Genomic DNA, 26,911 nt, shown 5'->3' on the forward strand with positions numbered 1-26,911 from the left:
CTGTCAATCCTGGTGACCCTTGGCTTGTAGTTATGTCCTTCCTACTTTGCTTCTGACTTCATGTCATAGGCCTTTTCCCCAGTGTGTCTGTGTTTTCTCCTCCTCTTAGAAGATACCAGTCATGGGATTTAGGGAAAACTAATCTAGTATGAACTCATGAACTAATTTAGCTATAATTATATTTGCAAAAACAACCCTGCTTCCAAACAAGGCCATATTCTGATGTTTTGGGTACATATTGAATTTGGAAGTGAAACCACGGTCCTACCTAGGTCCCTTATCATCTTCTAGAATGGGGGGGGGTAGGGAGGGAAAACAGCCCAAGGTGGCTCAGAGTTTTCCTAGGTGGCCTTGAAAGAGGTTAAGGGTACATGACAATTCCCAGAGCCTTCAAAGAGACTGTGTGTTCAAGAGACTTGTCTGGTGAGGCAGAGTAGCTTGGCACAGAGTGGCTAAGCGTACAGGGTCCTGGGCAGGCTCTCTGTGGTCCTAGAGAGGCCGGTTTGGGGGCTCCTACTCTGCCATGCACAAGTAACTACAGTCCCAGTGACTTGCACCACTTTCCGTACTCCTCCCTTCCTTCCCCTCCCCCACCCAGCTGTGTCACTCTGTATCTGAGCGTGGGGAACCCCAGAGGCAGACAGCCACGTGTCCAAGTTGGAAAGTCAGACTTGAATCACCAGACACTGGGAAGAAAGAATGTTGGCATGTTATCTGCAGCCCTGCAAATTCAATTGCTAAGGGGACGGGGCGGGGGGGGGGGGGGGGGGGGGAGGGGGAGGGAGGGAACCACAGGGGACAGAGTGAAGCCCTGCAGCATAGGGGGAAAGCCGCTATATGGGAGTTGCCCCGCGGGTGTCTATAGCTGCTTATTGAGGTGGACAAAGAGTGATTGCAGGGTTGTCTGTTTTGTTTTTACTCAAGTGAATGGAAAAATGTAACAGGTCAGGGCCTTCCTAGGTTCATTGCTAATGTTAGTTTCTCTGTTTTAATCTTCTCTGCAATAATATTCTGCCATTGCCTGGGTTTTCAGAGATGGATGGGGGGCAGGGCATGGGGGAGGGAGAGTCTGTGTTGAGGTCTGGTAGCTGGTAAGTATGGTGGCTAGCTCATGACTCCCACCCTACAACCAGTCCAAAAGTACCTGGTGTGCTATGAATTCTGTTTATGTGAGCTTTTCCATGTCATTCAAAGTGACATTTATTTACAGAAAAGCCTCCTACAAACACTAGCTTTCCTAATTTTAACAATCTTAGTATTGATCTTTTATACATGAACAATCTTAGTATTCATATTTAGCCTTTAACAAACCTGTCCTTTCATAATTTAAATTTCATTTAAAACTTGATCGCTCTAAAGTCTCTTTTGAATACTTGTTGCCTGATTTCATAAATATCTAATTGATATAAAATACTTCAAGCTTAGAAATCCGATTCCTTACTCTTATATCATATATAAGCCATGAAATTTAAAAATAATCTGTAGTCAAAAGATAGTTCATTCAAGTCTTTCATATTGACATTGCAAGGTGGATCTACTCAAATAGGTCAAAATCTTCTTGATAATATTAATCTGGCAAAAAAATCATGTACTTTTTTAAAAAATAAGCTTATTGAGATTTTATTCTATGTGTAAAACACCCATTTTATGTGTAGCAATCGATGAACTGGGGCCTATTTACGGAGTTGTACAAACACGACCACAGCCTAATTTTAGAATGTTCTAGAAAGAAACCCTTGTCCATTTACCGTCACTCCCTTTTCCTGTCCCTGACCTTAAGTAGCCACTGATGGACTTTCTGCATCTCTAGTTTCCTGTTTCACATTCTTTCTCCGCTTCATTTGAAATCACCCTGAGTTTTAAAGGTAAAAATCTGGCAACGCAAACAATTGTAGGATCACTTTTCCAAGCCGTTCTGTGGGTCCCGTTCTGTGTCAGTCTCTTTGGCATGACACCTTTCCCTCTGGACCGAGTAGAGCTTGTGAAGCCAGAGACTAGTCACTGGCTGCCTGGTACACACGACCTTGCCCTGAAGATGGCCTCTGCAGGGTGACTGTTTATTCTCACCACTCCCTTGCCTGTCCTTCAGGCTCATGGGTGGGAGGTGGGGAGTGCAAGGATTGGTATGAGAGAGCTATCAGGCTCTGTTCTAGATGGCCACAGTGCAGTGGCCATATATTATCCTTGGAACATAGCAGGAGGCCACAGCCAACCTACTTGCCTAGCAGCCTTTGGGCCTCACCATGGGCCACGTGTGTTTCAGTGTCTCTGCACACTCACCTTCGTGGCGGTGTTGCGAGGTGAACAGTACATGTGCTCCATTGATGGACAAGCGGATCAATATGGTGGCGAATCCACACCACGAGCTACAATTCTGACATGCCCCACTACACAAATGAAGATCAAAGACAATACACTTCATGACACAATTGGTCATGACAGGACAAATGCCAGATGGCTCCTCTTGTATGAATAACTTAGGCCAGTTTCACAGAGGCAGAAAGTACCAGGATGTCATTATAGGCTGGGGGAGGGAAGTGAGAGGTTGTTTGAAGGGTAGAGGTTCCATCTGAGAGGATGGGAAAGTTCTAGAACTACACAGTGATGATATTTGCACAGCAGTGGGAATGCATTGTGTGGCTGAACTCCATCCTAGAAATGCCTTAAGAAAAAAAAAAAAAGCAAAACCTGCTACATGCTGGTGACTCACACCTGTAATTCTCAGGAAGCTGAAATCTGAAGATTGCAGTTCAAAGCCAGCCTGAGCAGAAAAGTTTGAGACTCTTCAGTTAATTAGCAAAAAGCTAAAACTAGAGGCCTGGCTCAAGTGGTAGAGTAGAGCTGGGCACTGATGGCTCATGCCTATAATCCTATTACTCATGTGGCTGACATGAGGATCGTGGTTCAAAGCCAGCCTGGGCAGGAAAGCCCGTGAGACTCATACCTCTAACAAACGATTCAGAAAAAGCTGGAAGTAGCCCTGTGGCTCAAGTGGAAGAGTGCTAGTCCCGAGTACAAAGAGGCTCAGGGACAGCACCCAGGCCTGGAGTTCAAGCTCCAGGACTGGGACCCTCAAAACAAAGTGATGAGTGGCTGCCTTTAGTGAAAAAAACTAAGGCACAGTGCCCAGGCTGTGAGTACAAGCCCCAATACCAGTACGCACACACACACACACACACACACACACACACGCACACGCACACGCACGCACGCACGCACGCACATATACACAACAACATCAACAAAAACTAAACCAAACAAAAACTCTAGTGTATTTCCTTCCTGTCTGCAGAGACCCAGGCTGACTGCCAGTCCTTATTTAATTTTTTTAAATTGTTGTTATAAAGATGATGTACAGAGAGGGGTTACAGTTACATAAGTCAGGTAAAGAGTACATATCTTTTTGGACAACATCACCCCTTCCCTCGCTCTTTCCCAGTTTTTCCCTCCCATCCCCACCCATAAGTTGTCTAGTTCATTTTCAACCAAGTGTCCACTGCTGCATTTGTTCACCCTTTGTCCTTCCATTTCTGTGCCTCCCCTTACATTCTGCCAGTCTGTTCTTTCTTGTGACTCAGTTCTTTAAGAATTAAAGAATTGAAGGTGCCTTGGCCTAGTCTCAGTCACCCTTTCACTAGGCTCCACATGGCCCTCTGAACACCCATGGTCAGGGTAGGATGCATGGCCTAGATATAGCCTCTCCACTGTGGACTCAAAGTGCCCAGCAGAGTCTTGGAGATGTAATGAAACTTCGCAGAGGTATAAGTGACCGGTACTTTTAAACTTTTGTACGAACTAACCACAGATGTTGTTTTCTGAAGACTTTTACTTCTGTTACCTACCACTTTTGTGGGTGCTGCTTAGGAATAACTGTCTCCACAATGCTCATCAGTGATGGAGAAATGCCTTAGAGCTTCCAGGCCCCGCCTCTCTCCCTGTCTCCTTTCCATTTTCCTGCCTTCCTGACATATTGCTTTGATTTCAAAAGATGGTGGCCATGGAGAAGACAGAAGATCCTGCAGAAGTACCCTTGCTCCTGGGGTGGGGGAGATGCAGGTGCCTCCACAGGTACTTGGTGGTATCTGGACTGCCGAGCTGATCCTTCCTGAGAGAACTTCCACCCGAAGCCCCTGTTACTGAGACAAGCTAGGGGTGAGATCCAGTCCTGTGATATTTCACACAGAGAGTTTTGGGGGACCAAGCACCAGACCATTTTTTTTAAACATTTTCATTTAATTCCCACCCCACTTTGGAATACAGCCATCATTGCTATCAGACGTCTTGGCTCACTTGCAGAAGAAGTTGGGGCCTCTTTATCTCAAATCTCAGGCTGTGAATGGAATAGAGTGGGATTGGAATCCATTTGAGTTGACCTTAGCTTCCAAAGGCTCTATTGGCTGACAACTCTAGCTTGGCACTTTGCTGGCTCTTTGGCAGCACAAAGTCCAAGTGTTAGAGATCTTGGTCCTTTGCAAACCAGGTTGATTGGTTTCCTGAGTTTTAACCCAGTGTTCTTGGAAAGGGATGAGTGACAGCTGTAACTTCCTGACTTCTGGGAGTAGGCTGTGGGTCCCCTGGTACAAAGCAGAATGATTCCCTCAGAGAGAGCAGGGAATTACTTGGAAAGACTGAATCCAGCACTGCCCTGTTTTGACACATTGGCAGGACCACACCACACTGGAGCACTGACAGGACTGTGCACATCTGGAGGAAACATCTGGAAATATGCTGCTGTTCTGCACCCAGAGCATGGAGTAGTTGAGGAATCAGGCCCGCCCTGGCTCTTAGAAAAGTCTGATTTGGAAAGTGTTTCAAGTCAGCTGCAAATGAGGTGTTTTGCTAGGGGGAGGAAGGAGGCCCATGGATCGTGGGTGACTTAGGCAAGAAGAGGGCACTCTGAATGCTGAGTGAAGTGACAGCACGTCACTCCTGACTTTAGAGCAGGTTGGCAAGGTAGTAGAAGACACGGTTTGAATTTGCTATTTCCTCTTCCGTTTGTTGGCTGTGAGACTGGATAAGTTACTGTGCTTCAGTTTCCTCAGTTGTAAAATGTGAGTAAAAGTTTGCGCTGGTAGCTCACACCTGCAATCCTAGCTTCTCAGGAGGCAGAGATCTGAGGATCGTGGTTCAAAGCCAGCCCGGGCAGGAAACTCCTTGACACCAATAAACCACCAGAAAACTGGAAGTGGCGCTGTGGTTCAAGTGGTTCAAGCGTTAGCCTTGAGCTGAAGAGCTCAGGGACAGTGCCCAGACCCAGAGTTCAAGCCCCATGACCGACACCCCCCCCAAAAAAAAGTGAGTAAATATTACATCTCACTTAAAGGGTTTTATGGAGATGAACAGAACTGGAGTGAAAATTGGGCTAGTATTAGGTCAAGCATCAGGCACCAAGGGGTAGATTCTCAGGACTTGTTTTTTCTCATGCTTATTGTGTACTTTTAATGTTTTGATAAGACCTGACTCCTGGCCCTGGCTGTGTTAATGATGCTGGAGTGCCAGGCACATGGGTGAGCCTTTTGAGGTGCTTCTGTCAGTTGAGGGGCTGGAGATATTTTGCATCTCTCTCTGGTTTTGTGAAATTTGTGGAAGGCAGGTTCTCCCCCTGCCCCACCCCCACAACACCTCGGCTGCCGCCAGGGGAGGTCTTCAGATCTGAATTAACTGTGCCAGTGGTTGTGGTAGAGTTAGAGAATGAGCTGGGCCAATTCCCTGGCTCTGAGCTCACTGCCCACCTCTTCTTCTCAGGGAACAGACTGGGATCCACAAAACAACATTGCCTCCCTCCCAGAGAAACCAGCACACGAGGATGGGCTTTCATTTGGGTTTCATTGGATGTTTCTTGGCTGGTACAGGGCTCTTCCTGGGTCTGATGAATCATGCTGTGAAGGGGCCCAATTAGATTCTTAAGGGCTGTGCTTAATTCCAGTGAGCATGGAAAGGAGGAAAGCAGGATTTGTAACTAAATAAAACTCATGGTAGTAGATGGCAGATGGTCACGGCTGGATGTCCTTGGGGACTGATTTCTTAGGGCTTTTGATCATCAGACATTTCATTTTCAAAGGCAAAAAAAAAAAATCACCACAATGCCACAGGCATACATAGCCAGAAACAACCTGCATGCTGATGGTCTCACAGGCAGTATGAAATTCCAGGTTATTCATAAACCTTTCTGACAAGTGAAAATAACCTGAGGAGACAGAATCTATGTGCCCAGTACCTGGCAAGGCACCAGCACACCGGAGGCACTGGAAAATTCCTTGAATGGATAAATGGATGAATGCACACCGAAGGCACTTGAAAATCCCTTGAATGAATGGATGAATGGTTATAATAGTTATTAATTGACTCTTTTCCCACTGTACCTTGTTGAGTCCTGTGCCCCTGGGTTTGGAGGTATATTTGTTATTGAATCACCTGTCTTAGCTGTGTCCAACCAACCAGATCTCAAGCCAGGAAGAAGCTGTGGAGACATGTGGCACTTAAATGTTGATGTAAGCCAAGGTGCCGGTGTGCACCACTGCCTTACATTCAACTGATTGCAGTCTGAGACTATTAAAAACAAAAAAAGCACATCAATAGCCAGGCACTGATGGCTCAGGCTTGTCATCCTAGCTCCTCAGGAGGCTAACATCTGAGGATGAAGGTTCAAAGCCAGCCAGGAGAAGAAAGTTCCTGAGACTCTTATCCCTTAGCTATCCAAAAGCTGGAAACAGAGGTGTGGCTCAAGTGGTAGTGTACCATCGTTGAGCAGAAAAAGCTAAGAGACAGCACCCAGACATGTGCAGATGTTTGTTCTTGCCAGTCACCACCAGTCCCTAAAAAATCCAATGGAATAATGATTTACAGAACTTTACGTGGCATTAGGAATGATAAATCAGGAACCAGTGAAACAGTGATGGTGTGCTGCCATTTATACAAGGGGCCGTGGACTATGTGCCCCCCCAAGGGTCCCAGGACCTCTCCCCTGTATCCACCAAGGGGCAACTACTATTGCCAACCCTTCCCAAGTCTCCCAGGTGGCACAGTGGCCCTTATTCTTACCATTTGGATGTGATTAGCTCAAGAGTCAAATGTGACCATAAGACCTTATGCCCTGTGGTGGTACACTTGCGTTTGGCTTTTGAGGGGGCATCTATATCTGTTCCCTCACCCAACACCAGAATAAGGAGGCATTCCCTGGCTCTCATTTCAAATGCCATGGTGTCTTTAGGGTTAAGTGGAGGCAGGCTGAGGAAAAGTTATTTACTCTGGAATATGACTTGTCTCTCTGCCTCTTGTGTGGTGGTGGTGGTGAATGTGATGTGGGGGGGCTCATCTTACCCAAAAGCAGTTTGGGGGCCCTTCCTGATGATCTAACAAAATGCCAGCTGCAGGCATGGAGCCTCAAAACTGTCATTTAAACAAGCTCACCAATGCAGCAAGTGAGTAGAACCCATCGAAAAGCTGCAAGGATTTGGTTATTTATTTATTTATTGTGTGTGTGTGTGTGTGTGTGTGTGTAGTGGGGGTGGATATCTCTTCCTAGAATCGCTTTACTCTTGCTCCTCTTCCCCATCAAGTTGGTGGACCTGTTCGTGAGTGTCCTAACCTGATTGTCAAACCCTGGTGGGCAGGGCTGGCTTATGATCCAGGGGCTGAATCCCCGGCTGGCTGAACTAAAAAGAATGGGGAGGGGACCCTTGGCAGCATCAGCCATATTTGAGTCTTGATTGCCTGCTTCTACCTACTCTCCTTGATCATACATTGACTCTCGTTGGGGGGCGGGGGGCAGGGCTTGGAACAGTGATCTGTTAACTGTGGGTCCTCTGCTGTGGGAAGGCTGGACCACCCCCCCCCCCGAATTGCCACACACAGAAGCCCTCCACACACAGCAGGATGGCTCTCATTCTCATAAAAAGCACACAAGGCCCTGCTACTTTTGTAGCCTGGGGTGCTGAAGTTATTTTGCACCTAACCCCATGAAATCACAGGCAGGGCTGGAGGCAAAGGGTCCAGGCTACAGGCCTCACACAGTCAGAGCATCTTAAAGGCCTCGTGTTAGAAAAATAAACCAATTAAATAATACTGCCCGCCATAAAAGCAGACTTATAATAGATCCGCAGCGGGGTCCTCTCTGGCGGTCCCACAGCCCTGGTCTCGATGAGTCTGTGTGCTGCCCTGGGGAGAGATTAATCTGGAATGGCGTGGGCATAATTTTACACATTTTATGGCTGCTTTTTTTTTCTCTCCCAAAGTGTTGCTGTGTCATTGTACACCAAGGGCAACGTTCATGCGTGTGACCATTTGCCTCCTTTTTGGTGGAAATGAAAAATGAAGTAATAAATGAAAGAAAAACACAAGGTAGATTTTTTCCCCCTTCCTCAAGAACAAAAAGTCAGTGTTTTTCTGGATAACCTAATCAAAGTTTAGTGGCTTCTATGGATTGTCCTCAATCCCTTCCCCCCCCCCGCCAGGCTGCCGGATTCACAGGCTGTGATTGGGTTTTAGGGGCTGTGATCTCGCTTCTCCAGGGCAGTGGATGGCAAATACTTACTAGTGGGGTCAAATCCAGTCCACTGTCCATTTTTGTTAAGCAATTGGAAAAACAAAAAATCCAAAGAGGAAGAAAAAGAGTTCTTGACACACAAAGATCTAGTGTGCACTGCCTGGACATGAAGTTTTATGGGTGCTCCATTGTCACGCTCTGCTGTGTTGGTGGTAGCTGTTTGACCCCACCATGGCCAAGACCAAGTACCATCTGGCTCTTTCCAGAAGTGTGCCAGCCCCACCCTTGGAAGTGGAGGAGAAGGAGAAAGGAAATGGGGCCTCCTGTCTCCTGGATCAGACTATGTTTCCTTTCAAGGAGCCACCATGGGGATTCAAGAGATAAGCCAAGGGGGACTTGTCTAGCAGGAGTCGGTTCACCTGGATGTCTATAGGCATCACATCTGCTGTTGTGAATGACTGCTCATTGTTACTGACTTCAGACTAACTTCAGAGCTTCTGGCTTTAGCACAAGTCCCAATACTGGTGCGTGCGCGCGCACGCGTATACACACACACACACACACACACACACACAAACTCAGCCATACTCTGCATTATGGTGATCCAGTCAACATCTGACCAGGCAAGGTTATATAATAGAGCCAAAAAAGTCCTATCGCCTCGTGATGTGCGTCACATTCACTGAGATGTCATAGCACAATGATAGTGCTCATGTGTGTGTGTGTGTGTGTGTGTGTGTGTGTGTTGTGATGCTGGCGTAAACATACCCACTGTGCTGCCAATTGAATAAAAGCATCACATGTGCAATTATGCACAGATAGGGAACTTGATAATGATGGTAAATGACTACATGTATTTACTGTGTATTTACTTCATGCTTATCATTATTTGACAATATACTCTTTCTATTTATTAAAAAAATGTTAACTGTGAAAGTCTTTTCATCTTATACCAGCAGCTACCTCCTGTATCTAGTGTTTACTTATCTCTTGACTACACCAATAGGCTAGAGTTGTACTACCCAGATTTGCGTAATACTCTCTGTCAAGTTCACACAGACACCATCACCTAATGATGTTCTCAGACCTTGTCCCCGTTGCTAAGCAATGAAGACTGTCCATTAGCCAGCCCAGTGTGTGGTTGAACTTGCTCTCTTGGAGTGATCTTGACAATGTCTTTCATTTCAGAGAACTGTAAATGCGGTTGTGTTTCCTTGCAGACTTGCTGGGGAGCGTTCTTTAGCACAGTTTAGAACCTTGGGGTGAATCACTGCCTGCCGTTGGATCAAAAAATAGCCCTGAGGATCTGCCTTGCTCGAAGCAAAGCTAAAGTCTTTCTTCTTCCTCCCTATTGCTTCTTTGCTCCTTGGATGCCCTTTTCTTTGTCAGACAAGACACTTGTGTTTCGCTCATTTCTGATCAGTTTTACTTTCTTCCCTTAGTTATGAGGAGGAATCCATTCGGTGTGGACGTCTGCTGCAGAAAGGGGTCACGAAGTCCTCTGCAGGAACTCTACAACCCCATCCAGGTAAGACCCCAGACGCCTGTGCTTGTGCGGCTCTCTCTGTTGGCACATGTCAGTTTGAGGGTGAGGGAGCTATGCTGAAAAACTCCAAAGGTGCATTTGTTGGGGAGGGGGGTTAAAATCTCTTCTCTTTCTTGGCATTTTACTGTCAGTGGTTACTTGTTGACTCCCCTTTCTGTTAGATGGGTTGAGCATTCCTAATTGGAAAACTCCCAACCCAAAATCCTTCTAAGCCCAAACTTTTTTGAGAATCAAAATGGCCCCTCAAATAGAAACTAACACACCCTGACATCACTGATCGGTCATAGCCGCAATGCTGATGCAGTGAAAACATTCTAGAAAATGACCTTCAGAATGTGCATATGAAGCACAAGTGAATTCCTCATTATTCATATGCAAATTTTCTAAAATAATTAAAAGTTTACTATCTGAAACATTTCTGTTTCTTTTGGATAAAGGGGCAGTCAACCTGTAGAACATTCTGAAACTCTAGCAGAGAATTTTAGAATTAGAGTTATAGAGGGGTTAGTGCCGGACTGTACTTTTGTACCTACCCAGGGTTCAAACCTTGGAGACATAGACATTGCAGGCCCCAGAAATGGAGCTCTTGACTTGAGGCCTCAGCCAAGCTATGAAGAACCTCCTCCTGCACCTCCAAAGAAGGCCTGCAGATGGGTAAATCTGGCATTCACCAGTTGCACGTAGGATTCGTCAAGTCACTGACACCTGAGAAGTGTACTTTTCTTCACCAGTTTGGCAAGATCCCCTTGTGTTGGGTGACTTTTGCCAACTGATTGTCACAGTCACCCTGACTTGTTGGCTTAGGGAGGTGGCAAATGTGACATCTGTGTTGTTGATGATGTAAAGAGGTCCTCTTGCAGCAAGAGCGGCTCCAATGTAGAGAATGTGTTCCGCATGGAGATTAAGAAGCAAAGTTTGGAGGTCTGGTCACCATGGCAAAGGCCTCGGTGGCCTATGGGTCTTGATGGGAAGGCTCCAGGGCTGGTCCATTTGCAGGGGCCATAATTAGTACCTTATGCTAAGGCTTGCTCAGTGGCAACATCAGCGAAATCAACTGACCTTCAGTAGCTTCTGAGAAGGGGTGTGGGATAGTAAGAAACTGCTGGAGCAGCCTAAAGGCCAGAGTCTCTGGACATCAGTTTGGACTGAATTCTTAATTTTATACTTCTGGGGCCCATGGTGTCTGGTAGGTGAGTTTGGGCTTCACTGGTGCTGAATTCTTAAAGCTTTTGCAAAAGAACCTTCTTATTCCTACATCTCACCTGCACTCCCTTCTGAGTTGTGAGTGGTAGAGGGACTCTCCTGTCACTGCTCTGTCTTGGAGCTCTAGGTATGGCAATTAATACTGCTACAGGCTTCTTCTGCTGGGTTCTGGGCTCGCTCAGCAGGGAATTTGGTGCCCAAGTACCCTAACTTGTATGGGGGTGTCTCCTGGTCTTCTGTATCCTCATCTCCAGGAGACAGCCATTTCCTTTTTTTCTGGTAATACTTTTTTTGTAAAATTTGGTGTTTATTAGTTTGTATATAGAGAGGTATTTTTTATCTTGACATTTCAATATATGCTTATAACACAGTGGATCATATTCACCCCTTGATTATAATCTCTGGCAGTCTCTCTTTTACTTTCATGACTTCGGTTGTTTTGTTTTATAGTTTTATTTCCTCCTAGCTTCTACAAGTGAGAGAAGACATGTGGTACTTGTCTCTGTGAGCCTGGCTTATTTCACTTAACATGAAGATCTCCAGTTTCATCTGTTTCCCAGCAGACGATGTAGTTTTATTCTTAGTGGCTTAGTAAAACTCTGCTGTGTCTATATCTATCCATCCTTTGATGGTGCCTAAGCTGATTCCTTCACTTGGCTATTGGAGTAATGCTGTGCTGACCGAGGCAGCCCCGGCCTTTGATTATACATAGGGTCTTTGGCAGGCAGGGCAAAGCACATAAAGACCATTCGGATGTAAACCACTCCCTCATTGCTGATATCCTATGTTACAGGCAATTTAGGATGTCCTGGCTATTGCTGACACAGCTTCCTCTTCTGCCTGAAAGTCCAGAGACTGTCCTGGTTACCATTGTATCCCCAACACCTCATACAAAGCTTGGTCAGTGCAAGGTTCCCTCCTCTCAACAAGCTTGTGACTATTTGAAAGGTGAAAGTCTAGGTTCGAGTTCTTTCTTCACGTCTGTCTAGCTATACAGCCTGGAAAACATGATGAGTAAAAAAGACTTTTTTTCCCCCCAACAGAGAATCTCTCTGGAATGTTGGGAGGATAAAATAATTCTGATGTGTCAAGGGCTACGTGAGGGTAATTTGTCATTTTTATAACCAGGAGGGTGGCTGTGATATTAGAAGGTCAGACCTGGAGTAGAAGCCCCGCGTCATTTCCCAGCTATGTGCCTATGAGCTGGCTGCACAAACCCTCTGAGCTTCTTGTCCCTCCATTTATCACGTAGTACAAATAATACCCACCCTGCACGAACACATGGTGACATGTGCAGAGTTTGTGCCCTCCTGGTTGGCCTGTTTGCTATGACAAGTGCTTACTGAATGCCACTGGGCTCCAAGCATGAACATAGGCATGAAAGAGTGCTCAGGGCCTGTGGTCAGCCTTCTGTGTGGCTTACATTGTTATCTGCCCCTGGGCAGTGTGCAGAAGTGGTAGGGCTAGGTAGACCCTGCTGGGTATCTTTGTAATCCAGTCAGAGGAGAGGGAGACCCCTCCTGGGTAGAGATCGCTTTCCCCCTTGTGGTGGCTTGAGTGTTGTTTGGGTGAAAGGCTCATTTCACACTGGCCTAGAACTTGGGGAGGGCAGGTGGGGCTGGAGAGGCAGCACTGCGAGTCACTGCAGGCGTGGGTGGGTGAGTCACTGAGTGACTACCCTTGTTCAAGGACATCTTGAGCATGGTGTCTAGCCCAGGGAAATTGTGTCTGTGCAGGAATCTTGCCCCATTTCCTCGGGATGTTGTCTCAGGATATTCTCCCCTCCCCCGCCCCCACCAGGGGCTGGCTTCCTTTACAAGCGGCGATTATGTTCCATTCCCACGCAAACTCCTTAAGTGGTACTCTTTGGAGAAGCTGTCCAGGCCTGGGGTGGGCGGGGGAGTTGAGAAGGGAGGAGGGAGATAGGTAGAGTGGGAGTGAGACTTGTGTCCACCAGATAATTTACAGACTTTGCAGCTGATTGGGCTGGGCTTCCGTGTCTCATGTTTTCCTACCAGCCAAGCTGTAAGCCCAGAGCAATGGTGTGTGGATGAGGCGGGAGACCGAGGCTGATAATGTTATATCCAAGCCACGGAGAGCTACTAAGGAAGAGGCTTGAGCTTCATCAAAGCTACAAACCCACGATGATCTTGCTGTCATTAACAACAGTGGTGGCAGGAATTATCCCTTCCTCAGGAAAACGGGCTATACTCTGATTCTAGTGTCTAGGGTTGTCTTATTTTAGTGCCCAACGAACCTCCCACCATTTAAACAACAATTGGATTTTAAAGACAAAAAAAAAAAACCCTCTGACTTTGTAGTTGATATTCTTAGCAAAACTGCACTCAGATGTCTTATAATTTTCCCGGTTCTCTGTTGTCTTCCTGGACCTAAAATAAACCATAATTGCCCATCAGATCAGCTGGCTTCGAGTCACCCAAAGTTCAGGAGATGCCAACTGTATATTTGTGGGCCAAGAACATCTGTGGGCTTCCCGGACTCAGCTCAGACTCTCGGGGCAGAGCTTCACCGTCAGCCATTAATAGGGCATAATTGCCCTTAAATGCCAGCGAGGGTGAGACGTCTTGTGCTCCTACCTCGCCCACCTCCTGGGCTTCTTGTGGTTTTCCTGAAGTCTTCATAGCATCACTATGTGGTTCAGCCCTGCCAGGCCTCAGTCTTTCTTTAGCATGTGCATTTGTTGAGTGATGTACCCTGGATGTCCAACCAGGCAGGGCCAAGTCAGCCATCTGAAGACTTCCTCAGGCCCCTGGGGACCAGTGGACCAATTCGACCAACTATGGGGTCCAGCGATGTTCTGGATGATCTGTTGGAGGGTCACACAAAAAGCCAAATAAAATCAGTAAGGAGGGAAAAATGAGAGAGACTGGCACCCCCAGGCCACCCCCCTATCTCTGTCAGGTGATGGTCTCAGTGATCACTTCTTCAGTGTGCTAAAGCAAACTTCCATCTCTGTCAGGTGGAGTCTAGAAAGAAGGGTGGAATGAAGGGAAGAGAGGCAGGGAAAAGGGAAGGGAGACACGAAGGAAGAAAAAGTAGCTGTTCGCTGAACTTCTAATATATGCCCGTGACAGACATTTTCAAACATGTCTCATTTCTCTGTCTCTATTGGACTGGGGATGGAACTCGGGGGAGGAGGAGAGGACCCTCTGCTGAGCAAATGCCATCGCTACCTCTGAGTTAATCCCAGCCCCTCACCATCCTAAGACAGTGTCATTTTTCCTTAAACCCATTTTCCAGATAGGCTCACTGAGGCTCCAGAGAGGCTAAGCAATTTGACAAGATCTTGCCAGAACCAAGCTTCTCTAGACTGTGGGAGGATGAGAGCCTAGCAGCTCTTTGCCAAGTGGAAAAATGCTGCCTGGTGACTCAAGCTGTGGCCTGGGGTGTGCTCCAGACCAGTTGTGAAAGTCACAGAGCGCTGCCAGCCTGGGGGCAGGTGTGGGATGATGTGCAATGATCAATGGGTGTCCAGTGTAGCTATAGATTAGCTTGATGCAGTGAGAGACCTTTGCCTCTGGGCTGGAGGCAGGCTCAGCTGGAATCACCCCCAGAAACCCTGTTTTGAACATCAAAGCTTGTTTGACTTTCACAGATGCTGAAATCAGGGTGTGCTGCTTGGAGAAGGGGCAGGAGAAGCATTTGGTACCAGTGGATCGGCTCTGCACTCTTGCAGAGAGTGTGATGGTGAGGGTTGGTGGGCGCCAGGGCCTCCCAGAAGATGGTGTTTGACTCTTGAATGGCCCAAAACAGATGGAAATCTGGCCTGCTTGTTAGCTCAAGGCCTCTTTCTGCAAGTAATTTCCGCTTTGGACTTTTGCATCACCATTTGAAAGTGAGATTTACCAGAGAGCGTAAAATACACACATGCACACACACACACAACAACTTAGAGGTTTCATTTTATTAGCCTAGGATGTAGATAGTGTGTTGCTTTTTTCCAGTGCTCCCTAGGTGGTTCTCATACCCTGCCAGAGCTCTGAAGTCCCAGGTTGAAGGTGTTGAAAGGTCTCCACTGTTTCAGTCATCTTTGGTTTGAGCATTATTCACTGTGCATTCTTTGAAAAGCACCACAAGGCACATGTACTGAGATTGTCTTCACTCTTTTCGTAGGAAGGCCCCAGGATTACTTCTGTTGTCCAATTGCAGGTTTGTAGGGCTGCTCCCCCGAGGCTTAGTCAGCATTATGTTGACAAACCTGAAGCTGAGTTTCCAGACAGTCTATTGGGGACCAGCCCTGTGAAAGGATCACTCAGGCTACCCTCATTGATCCTGTGAAAAGGAGAATGTAGACTGGTTTCAGGCCAGGCATCAGACGGGCCTGGTTAGAATCTCACAAATACACCAGAAGAGGGAGGGCTGGTCTGCCTGTCCAGTGACTGCTTGGGAGAAAAGATGTTAGGGAAGGCAAGAAAGAACAGCCATTGTTCAGTTCTGACTCTGGTCAATTAATCCCTTCATTACCAACCACCTGGTAAATGATGAGTCCCTCTAATTATCTTGCTTTGACCCAACAGCTGTCTACCAGCCAAAGAGTGATTCATTGATTTCATTGTAGGCTGGCTCCTTTTGCAAAGATACTACTGACTGAGCCTGATACTACAGACAGCAGCTGGCTGGCCAAGAGGAATATTACCTTAACCTGATCTTCCTGCATGATGCTGATGAGGACGCTCCATTATTCATTGCAAAGGACAATAGACCAACCAGCTTCATTGCAAAAGCCAGGGATAGTGAGCTGTCTGTTCTCTCTCTCTCTCTCTCTCTCTCTCTCTCTCTCTCTTTGCTATTGGTACCATGATCTTTAGTTAGAGCACTGCACTGGTCAAATTTCCAATAGAGCCAGGACAGATGGGGACGCAAGAGGGAGATGCCATTTGGGTCATAGGAGAAGATTGGGTGGGTGAAGGCTCGGGGTAATCCCAGCCCAGGTTTCAATATGACCATTTTGGTTTCTGTTATGTGTCTGTGAGTCTCTGTGATGATTGGTAAGCTTGATCTACAGGTTTACAAGTCCCTGTGAGCCTTTGCATATGTCCTATGTGTGGCTTGTGGACATACGTGTCTATTCTACAAGCATCCTAGAAAACAGGGCAGTCACAGGTTTTATGGTTTGAAAAATCCCTTTGGTCATGTCTGTTCCAGGTCTGATCCTTGTGTAAGCAACCCAGGAACAGGCTCAATGGGACGGGTATATTCACATGCCATTGTTGAACTCATTCATGGATCTACCTTGAACTTCAGCTTTCTGTGCAGGCAGCTGTTCACTTTCGGAGACAGATGAAGTATGATGTGACCCAATAGATTCCAATGTGGAAAGGAAGTGTGTGGCATTAATGAGGTTCTTCTATGTCAGTTGGGGTGAATATAATCTGACAGCTTTCAACAGGAGAAGGGCATTGGGTGACAGAATGACTTCAGCAAATGCCAAATGGTAACTTAGCTGTGCAAGCTGCCATTTCCCCAAAAGTTATTTCCTGAATTACCCTCAATTATAAAAGGCCTCTACATAATTTGATTTTTTTTTCTCCCTGTAAATTACACAACTCAAGTAGCTCTTGGGCCCACTGGATTTTGACCTTGTCAGATGGATAAGCTAAAACAAAGCGCTGACTTATGGTCAGACTTGTAGAAGAAGAGATGGGGTGGGGAGAGAGTGGCAGGACCTTCCCATGGGGGGCAGATGTATAGTGTTCAGCTCAACTCCACACGGTTTCCTGTAGACCCCGGGCAAATAGCTGAATGTTTTATAGCCTTGAAGTCCTTGTATGTAAAATAGAAATAAAATGCCAATGTTTTAGTTATTAGGATTACATTTGAGAATGCAAAGAGTTCTAGGCTTGCAGCAAGTTGAGATTGATTGCAGATTTCTAGCACCCTCCCCTGAGAAGATCTCCCTGATTTTTCTCGCTGCCCCCAGCTCAGGTTACATGCCTTTCTAGAATGGTATCACCTAGTAGCAATAGAAGGTAAGCCACATATACAATTTGAAATGTTCTGAGAGCTTCACAAACAAAAATAACAGGCAACATCTAGTTTTAATAACATATTTTTATTTCACTCAGTATTTCCAAAATAACATTTTGTTCTATATTTAATGTTCTGGTTTTCACTTGGAGTCTCTGAGCAGGTTTGATCCTGGGGAAGCCATCTCAGTGGGGACTGACCAGGGGGAAGAAGCTCAGTAGCTACCTGTGGCAGTGCACTGCCCTGTTGAACCTTGTGGATCTATAACATGTCACTTCTGGCCAGTGTTTCCCTGATTTAGGACTTGCATTGCACTCATCTTCAATGACATCACTAGGCTGTGAGTCCATGCTAGGCCAAAGGCTGTGTCTAATTGTCTCAGGTTCCTGGTGCTCTTCCAAGCTCACTGCCAAAGAGATGACAGGTGGGACAAAGCTGCTGCTTCCTGTGACCCTTGTGAACTTAGCTTGTGGGGCTCTGGGGTGAGACCAGGCTTCGCATCCCCAAAACCTCAGAAGCAACTAGCTATCAAAATGGCTGGGTTTCCTGGGGTACATGGCCACTTCAGGCCAACAATGCCTCCCCTCCCCCAGTTAAAACATCCTCCCAGAAAGTGTGAGTAAAGCCACTGGAGAAGGGCCACACTTTGAAACCTATCAGTTATATATCTCTCCATTTCACCATTGTAGGAATGTCTGTCTGTCCATCTGTCTCTGCTTAGTATGGACCCCAGTGTCTCATACCTCATGCATGTTAGGTGTGTGCCTGAGCCATGATCCCCCTATTTTAACCTTCCCATCCTTGCCGATCACAGGCACATACAATCACTTCTGGCTTTTGTTCATGGAGACTGAGTCTTTTCCACTAGGACTGGCCTGATGCCTTCACCCTGTCAGTTTCAGCCTCATCTTGGGATGACAAACGCACATCATTGGGTCCAGTTAAAGGGTGAGAGTTGGTTTTACTAACTTGTCCATCTAGGCTGGCTGCAAACTCTGCAAACTGTGATCCTTCTCAGCGCTGTGTGTGTGTGTGTGTGTGTGGTTTGTTTTTGTTTTGTCCACAGAGGTCTATTTTCACACTCCACTGGGCTTTTGCTCCCAACTCAGTGGAGACTGTTTAACTGCCATTTTTCATACACTGAAACTAAGAATGTGTGTTCCAAGAGGCATGGGGGTGGTTCTGGGTCTCTGCTAATTAACAGGAAACACAAGTCAGCAAAATAGGTATCTAAGCCCCAGTAGGGATCTAGCTGGGGGAGGCTATATATATTATTGTAAAAAGATACTGTACAGAGGGGCTACAATTACATGAATAAGGTAATGAGTACATTTTCCTATTGAGCATTATTACCACCTCCTTCGTCTTCCCCTACCATTCCTTCCCTCCCCACTTCGCCAACTTCTCCCTTCCCCCTTATTATTTTTTCTAAAGCCAAGTACTAGTAGCTCACGTCTGTAAACCTAGCTACCCAGGAGGCAGAGATCTGAGGATCACAGTTTTGAAGCCAGCCAGGTTGGAGACTTTAATCTCCAATTAATCAGCACCAGGCTGTGGCTCAAGTGGTAGAGCACCAGCCTTGAGAGTAAAAGCTAAAGGAAAGCTCCCAGGCCCTGAGTTTAAGTGCCCCCCGCCACACACACACCCCTCTCACCCTAAGCCCATGGCTCTTACAGATGGAACACTGTGATTTCTCGCTGACGAGAACCATGGAATCTTCGCAGAAGGACAAATTTGAATTGGAGAAAGCCTATCTCTGAGCTAACAAGAGAGCGCAGCCATCCACCCTGCGCGACAGCTTTGTGATTCTCTAATTGTCATTCCCAGAGAAACTTCATTCCAGTCTGAAGCGGCTGCTTGAAAATCTCATCACATTGCCTAGGGAGGTGGCATGCCAGAGTGACATTTGAAAATGAGGGAGTTTGAAGGCTGCCCTGAGCCACGTCTCTCAAAGGTAGTTTGTCACCACATGCAGTAGCTCGCAGATGCCCCCCCCCCACTCTTCCTTCCACTCCCTTACCCCTGGGACTCTCGTCCACAGAACAGTTCATCTTCATTCAGAATCTCAGCCGCGGGCTCTGGGTAGATTTCCTCTCATTTGACAGGATAAATGAGCTGATGCCTGAAAAGAAGAGTGGGTTCTTCAAGGAATTGGCAGGCACAAGGGGAGTTCACAGGCAGCTGACATCCAATTATTCATGGTCGTGGGGAAACGGGATTGAAAGAGAAATAGAAACCCACAGAGAAGCTTCAGATCCTGGTGCTGATCGATAAATAGCCTTTCCAAACCACCTGCCGGCTATGAACCAAGAGATGCCTTCATGTGTGGCTCTCTTCACAGGAAAATGCATTCGCCAGCCATTCTCTGATACATTTTCTTTTTACCTTACTCACCCAGAGTGAAGTGTTATTTTTCTTGAGAGAGAAAAATGCTCATTGTTTGTTTTATCGGGGAACGGCATGTGTTATTTTCTCTCCCCACACCCCTGCCTGCTTTGGTTTCAAAAAAAAATTATTGGGATTTAGGCCTAGATCATCTTGAAATAAAGACCAGGAGCAGGGAAAAGGATAGCCCATTGGGTTTGATTAATCATCAGATTTCCTTCACAGGATATTACCACATAAGTAAATCAAAGGGAAAGAAATGATAAGTATCTCCTTGAGATAAGCCTTGGCAAATTGCTGCCATTTGTTATCTGATTAGTGTGAGAGGCTATCTTCTTTCTTGAGTCCAAAAAAAACCCTGCTCATTATTATTATTATTATCATTAGGAGGAGGAGGAGGAAGAGGTGTGTGTGTGTGTGTGTGAGAGAGAGAGAGAGGGGGAGACAGACAGACAGACAGACAGAAAGAGAGAGACTGGGGCTTTAACTCATGGCCTTATTCTCTTGGTTGGCTTTTTTGCATAAGGCTGGTATTTTACCACTTGAGACACACTGCCACTTTTAGCTTTTTGCTGTTAAATTTAGATAAGAATATCATGGAGGTTTTTTTTGTTTTTGTTTTGTTTTATGCCTGGTCTGGCTTCCAACTTCAATCCTCAGATCTCAGACTCCTGAGTAGCTAGGATTACAGGCATAAGCACCAGCACCCCACTTGTCTGTTTCAGTGCTATTGTCCAGATTTTTTTTGTGGGTCATGGGGCTTGAACTCTGGGCCTGAATGCAGTCCCTCAGTTTTTTAGTTCAAGGCTAGCACTCTACCACTTGAGCTACTGTGCCACTTCTGGTTTTCTGCGTGGTTTATTGGAGATAAGAGTCTCACGGACTTCCCTGCCTGGGCTGGCTTTGAACCTCAATCCTCAGATCACAGCCTTCTGAGTAGCTAGGATTACATGTGTGAGCCACCAGTGCCCGGCTCTGTTATCCAAATTTCTTGGAAGGTTATGTCACTTCCTGGCTTGACCCAGTGGGATTCCAGGGGAACCCCCCCCACCCCACAGACCACACCCACCTATTTGTGGAATACCCTGATCAAAGCACAGACAAAGAATCTTCCAGTGAATACAAGCAAAGCCAGCTTCAAAAATGAACTCGTGTGGCATAGGCTATTAACCCAGTTAGAGAAATGAGACATAAATATTCATTCTTCTGCTCTGGTGCATGGTCTTCTAGTGCAATAACCTTGGATAAGGTCATTCAAAATTCCAGGCCTATAGATACTGACTTCTCTAGCTATGGGAGGCAGAATGTTACCCACAAGTCGTGTCTATATTCTTATTCCCATAACCGGTAAGCATGTTACCTGTGTGACACCGAGGACTAGGGCAGCCATGATTAAGAGTTTAGAGATTGGGAAAATCCTCCTGGATTATCTGGGTGGAGCCCATGTGAATGTAGCTCAGAGAGAGAGAGAGAAAGAGAGAGAGGAGAGAGAGAGGGGGGCAATACTATCAGAGCCAGAAAAAGAGATGTGTTGATGGGCATATGGATATGGGCACTGAAGTTGGAGTAAGGAAGGGCCACAAGCCAAGGAATGTAAGTGGTCTCTAATGCTTGAAAAGGGACAGGATGAACTTTTTTTTAGAGCCTCACTTTGGCTTTAGCATTTTGACCTCCAAAAGTGTGACTGAGTAAATGTGTGTTGCCTTAAGCTGCCAAGTTTGTGGTGATTTGTTAGAGCAGCAACAGGAAGCTAATATATGTACATGTCATTTTAAGTACTAAGTGCTAAGTATCTCTCTCCCATGCCCAAGGGGAAGCTGAGGGATTTAAGGTCTGTGGTTGTTGTAATCCCAGTACTCAGGAGGGAGAGTCAGGAGGAGCATGAGTTCTAGACCATCTTGAACTGTATAGCAAGCTAAGCTATATAGCATGCAAAGCTAAGTCTTTTCATTAGTCTCCAGTGCTAAGGTCGACAAATGTTTTCTGTAGAGGGTCACAGAGTACATATGTCACCTCTGCTGCTGCTGCTATCCTTGTGGAATGGGAACAGCAGTGACAGTATATAAATGAGGAGGCGTGGCCAGAGGCATCTGTGAGCCAGAAGTATTGTGCTCAGGGCTCAGCCTCAAGGGTGGTGATCTGCGCGTTAGAGAAGGTTCCAGAGACTCAGGTGCTTTGCCTCTAAAAATAGGACTACCAACGCCTCCCTCTGGAGATAGTGAGACAGAGCTGTTTGTAGACTGCAGAGTAAGGTTCCTGAAACGGTACGTGGTGTTTTCTGATTCCGGCTACCTGGGTACAGACATGTGATTTAAGATACTAGGTGCCGACTGACCTGCGCTGCTGTTGGTAAATTGCATTATGAAATCGGGTCATTTCATGTCAGTTGCTCTCACCTTATTTGGAGGTGTGAGAAACATATCTGCCTCTCAAAGCCTCCCTTGACCGCTGGATGTGTCTCAGTAACAGTGCCTCTAAGGTCTCTCCCAAGCCATGCATTCTGAACATGGCAGATGAGCAGGAAGGCCGTGGTGAATGGCACTACCGCAGAACACAGCATTCATTGACAGTGTCCCCCGCTGGAGGAGCGAAACCTGTGGCTTCTATCTAGAGAAGATGGATGGGAAATGAATTCATTGCCAGGCTGGTTGATGAACAAAATCATTGCACTGAGCCATGATGCATCTCATTAAGATGCTCTTTCCTCTACTCTCCCACCCATACTAAGGGAAGTGTCAGAGAGCAATTACATGCAAACCTCAATTTTGAGGTTTAAAAAGAGGTCAGCACATAATTGGTAAGAGAAGAAAAGGAGATGGTTTGAAACAATAGGTGTTAAATAGAGAGCAAGGAAGACTCAAATGGAAGGGCCAGGCTCCTTGGTCAGATGGTTAGAGACTAACTGTGGGTGGTCTCTGAGTTCCATACGGAACTCCTGGATGTTGCATATGGTGTCGTTAATAGACCTTGGAATGAAAGGGCTGTGATCTGTGGAGGAGCTGCAAGTGTGACACTTGAGATATTTTTGTTGAATAAGTAAATGCATGAAGTGATTGGTGCTTGCCCACCAGGGAATTAGATGAATGAATGAAGCAGAGAGAGAATGAATGAACAAGTTGAACACAGTAAGAATTCATGGCATGAAATTGTAGTAATCCTATCTACCTTCCATGGCTAGTATGAGAATCTAAGTGAATAAGCAAACCAAAAATAAAAACTACCAACATAGAAGCTGACGCCCACCTGAGCTTCATTTTACTTCCCACAGCAGTGACATTTTCTCTAGGTGTTGTCACTCAGCTCTGACTGCCAGGACAAGATGCTGCAGACTGTGGCCTAGACAGCAGACGTGTGTTGTGTTTCCTCGCAGTTCTAGAGGCTGGTGTTGAGGTGCTGACAAGGCTGGGTTCTGGCGAGCCTTTCTTCTGGCTTATACCAGTCAGTCACTTCCTGCCTTCCATGCAAGTGCATACCTGACTATCTTGTCTTTCTCTTCTTTTTCTTTTTTTTTTTTTGTTCATGTACTGAGGCTTTAACTCAGGGCCTGGGCACTGTCCCTGAGCTTTTCTGATCAAGCCTGACATGCTACCATCTGAGCCCAAGTGCCACTTCTGGCTTTTTGGTGGTTACTTGGAGATAAGCGTCTCATGGTCTTTTCCCTCCTAGGCTAGCTTCTGGCTGTGGTCCTTAGATCTCAGCCTCCTGAGTGGCTAGGATTAGAGGTGTGAGTCACCAGCACCTAGCTTGTGCCTTCTTCTCAGAGTATATCAGTCCTGCTTTATTACCTGGTACACCTTTGCATCAGTACTCCTCAGAGCCCAGTTCCTAGTGCCAGGTAATGAATCAAGTCAGCTTTTGAGATCATCAGATTTAACTGTGTCACTAAGCAATGACACAGAACCTCTTGACTCCATGAGAAAAATCTTCCCCATGATGAAAAACTAGGGACATTCTTCCCTGAGTTAGCATCTGGTGTGCCCTGCAGAGACCCTAGTGGCCATCCTGGTTCTGTCTAACTGTTACACAAATAGGCAACTCTCAGCTACCTGAATTACCTTCAAAGGATTCTGACAGAAGATTCCCAGGGAGATGAAAGTCATGTGACCCTGTAATTCAGTGTCAGAGTGAGCACTGTGAGATCTCATTTAGTTTCCCATCTTCTTTCTCATCTCCAAATCTGCCTGGAAGACAGTAAAACTCATTAACTTGAACCCTGCTAATTTAGAATCCATAACATTTCCTCTAAGTTCTCCACCAAGAAGGGATTTGTGATGCTAATTAATAGTGTGAACATAATTAGAAAAGATGAATCTGGCAGAGCGGGTGGTGTCTGGAGACAACCCAGTCCCTGCCTTGAGCTTACTTCCTTTCGAAGGAAGAAACAGAGGCTCAGTAAGATTCCTGGGCTCCTCCAAGTGCACAACGAACAGCCTGTTGAACTTTCTTAAGGACACCGGCTTAAGACACCGAGTCCCTGTTTGTTTGTTTGTGAAAGACACAGGCTCTTTCTTAGCTATGAGTTCCCTGGACTATGTGGACTTCAAGTATTTTTTTAAAGCATTTTTAAAGAAATATTCTGCATTTTGAGTCTCCTGCTAATTATGAACAGCCTTCTCCCAAATTAGTAAGAGTTATTTTGGGGGAGGTTTTATTAGAGATTTAATAAGAAAAGCTTTCGTAAAACATAAAACCTTTTGTACAATTCACTCTCACCAACCTTCCGTCTTACAATTATGTCACTAACAACTTCTTTTTCAAAGACCAGAACTTTTGTCTATTCATGTGAATCTCAAAGAGGGCATTCACGGAACCCCTGAACCAGGGGGCAGCCTGTGAGACTTGGTGGTGAGGGGGGTCTATACCTTGGGGAAGTGTATACAAATGCTTATGTTTTTCTGCATCACCGTGTCTGGCCTGGACAGTCCCCAGTGGGTAGTCAAAACCATTTGTAGATGCAAATAGAATTCTTCCTGGGAGACTCTTAACAGAATGCACTTGTTTTCCATGGAACTTTTTGGAATATTTTTATTTATTTGTTTTTGTGTAAATGCTTTTGTTATTATCAAGATGATGTACTGAGGGGTTAAAGTTATGTAAGACAAGTAAAGAGTACATTTCTTTTCTTTTTTGGGGGGGAGGTCCGGTCGTGGGGCCTGAACTCTGGGCCTGGGCGCTGTCCCTCAGCTCTTCAGCTCAAGGCTAGCGCTCTACCACTTGAGCCACAGCGCCACTTCTGGCTTTTTTTCTTTTTTGCTAATGTGATGCTGAGGAATTGAACCCAGGGCCTCATGCATGCAAGGCAAGCACTCTACCACTGAGCTACCTTCCCAACCCCTAAGAGTACATTTCTTTTTTGACAGTGTCACCCCTTTCCTCGCTCTCTCCCAGTTTTTCTCTCCTGTCCCTACCGACATGTTTTACAGTTCATTTCAGCTTAGTGTCCAGTGAGTACAATTGTATTTGCTCACCCCTTTTCCCACCCTTTCCCTCCCCTTTCCACCTTTTACCCTCCCAAAGACAGATAAATGAACAAACAGGACAAAAAGAAAAGAAAGCAAGAACAGTGAAGAAAAAAACCCTCTCGTTTCCATTTCCTAGAGTTCATTTTGATAAATATTATTTTATATGATCAGAAGTTCATAGGCAATATTTCTCTCCTAAAAGTATCCTCTTTTGGTCTCACTGTGTGAGAGTATTTAGAGTCCTGAATAATTTGTCATATCCCAGTGTGTTTTAGATCTGACTTCTACATATCAGAGAGAACATGCATTGAATGTCTCCCTAAGCTTGGCTGGGTCCATCCATTTCCTTGCAAGTGGCATAATCTTCATTCTAATGGCTGTGTAAAATTCCATTGTGTATTGCTACTGTATCATTTTAGATCTACTCATGTATTGTAGGCTATCTGGGCTATTTCTATAAGGGATTTAAAAAAAAATAGACCAGGGGCTGGGAAGGTGGCTCAGTGGTAGAGTGCTTGCCTTGCATGCTCAAGGCCCTGGGTTCGATTCCTCAGCACCACATAAGCAAAAAGAGAAAAGCCGGAAGTGACACTGGCTCAAGTGGTAGAGCGCTAGCCTTGAGCTGAAGAGCTGAAGGACAGCGCCCAGGCCCAGAGTTCAGGCCCCACAACTGGACCCCCCAAAAAATAGACCATTCATTTATGTGTTTATTTTAGGTTTAAATTCTTACCAAAATGAAATACAGTGATTTCTCACTCTTCAGCCTGTACCCCCTGACACACACATCCTCCCATGGTATAAATGAGATATTTGTGACACCTGATCAACGCCCATCACCAGCACCCGAAGAAGTCCAGAGGGTTTGTTCACATCAGGGCTTTTTTTTGAGACAAAAATCTGTCTATGTAGCCCAAACTGTGATCCTCTTACCTCTGTGTTCCAAGTACCAGGATTACAGTTGTATGCCACCATACCCAGTTTAGGACTTGCTCTCAGTCATGTATATTCTAGGTGGTTTGGCTAAGTATATAATGACATGTGTCCACATTATAGAGAAGTTTCACCGCCCGCCCACCCTCCTCATTCCCCAGGCACCACCTGCTCATCCCTGCTGTCTCTTGGATAACGTGGACAATGGTTGCCCCTGGCAACATCTTGATAACTTGGATGGTTTCCTTCCACCTCACCTCATGCTTCGTTTCCTTTCCTGGCTTGGTTGCTCATTTCTTGTTAGGGCTGAATACTATTCCCTTGCCTGGACATACACAGTTTCTTAATCTCCTTGCCTACTCAGAGACATCTTGGTTGCTTCCAACTTTGGCAGCTGTGAGTAAAGCTGTCACAAGCATCCGTGCGCCGGTTTCTGTGTGAATGCCAGCTTTTCCTCTGGCTGAGTTCCGAGGAGCACAGTAGCTGGGTCATACACTAGGAGCATGTTGATTTCAAAGAAATGGAATGAGCCTGGTTATGAATTTCAGTCAAACTAATGGCCACGTGGGCTGCAAAGTCCTTCTCAGGAGACCAGCACATCCTGTCCCTGGGGTCACACCTCTGGGAACAGAGGTGAACAGACTGATTCACTATGAGATTTACTGGATCAGAACCAGAGCTCTAGTGAGGTAGACACATGACTGAGTGTTGAATAGCCTTGGACTGGAGGGAGCCTCTTGACAGGGCTGTGTCAACAAGGCACAAGCTCCACATTTTGGCTGGGGGCTTCTTGTTCTCGCCCTAACACAACTGTAATACTGGTCAGGATTGTGAACGATCAGGGTGCTCCCCAACAGGACTGCACTCAGCATGGGGTCAGCTTCCATGCATGGCAGTGATGACCATGATAAT

General features: G+C 46.1%; 1 protein-coding gene across 2 annotated transcripts in view; it reads left to right on the top strand.

The window, feature by feature from the left end:
* Positions 1–26,911, top strand: part of Chst11 (carbohydrate (chondroitin 4) sulfotransferase 11) — a 201,645-nt gene that overhangs the window by 96,799 nt on the left and 77,935 nt on the right. For both annotated transcript variants that reach the window (XM_013022721.1, XM_013022714.1), the window contains exon 2: positions 9,928–10,013. In XM_013022721.1, coding sequence (XP_012878175.1) covers positions 9,928–10,013 — 86 coding nt within the window. The remainder of the gene's footprint in view (positions 1–9,927; positions 10,014–26,911) is intronic.

The sequence above is a fragment of the Dipodomys ordii genome, unplaced genomic scaffold, assembly GCF_000151885.1.
Source record: "Dipodomys ordii isolate 6190 unplaced genomic scaffold, Dord_2.0 Scaffold3, whole genome shotgun sequence".
NCBI classification, from domain to species: Eukaryota; Metazoa; Chordata; class Mammalia; order Rodentia; family Heteromyidae; genus Dipodomys; species Dipodomys ordii.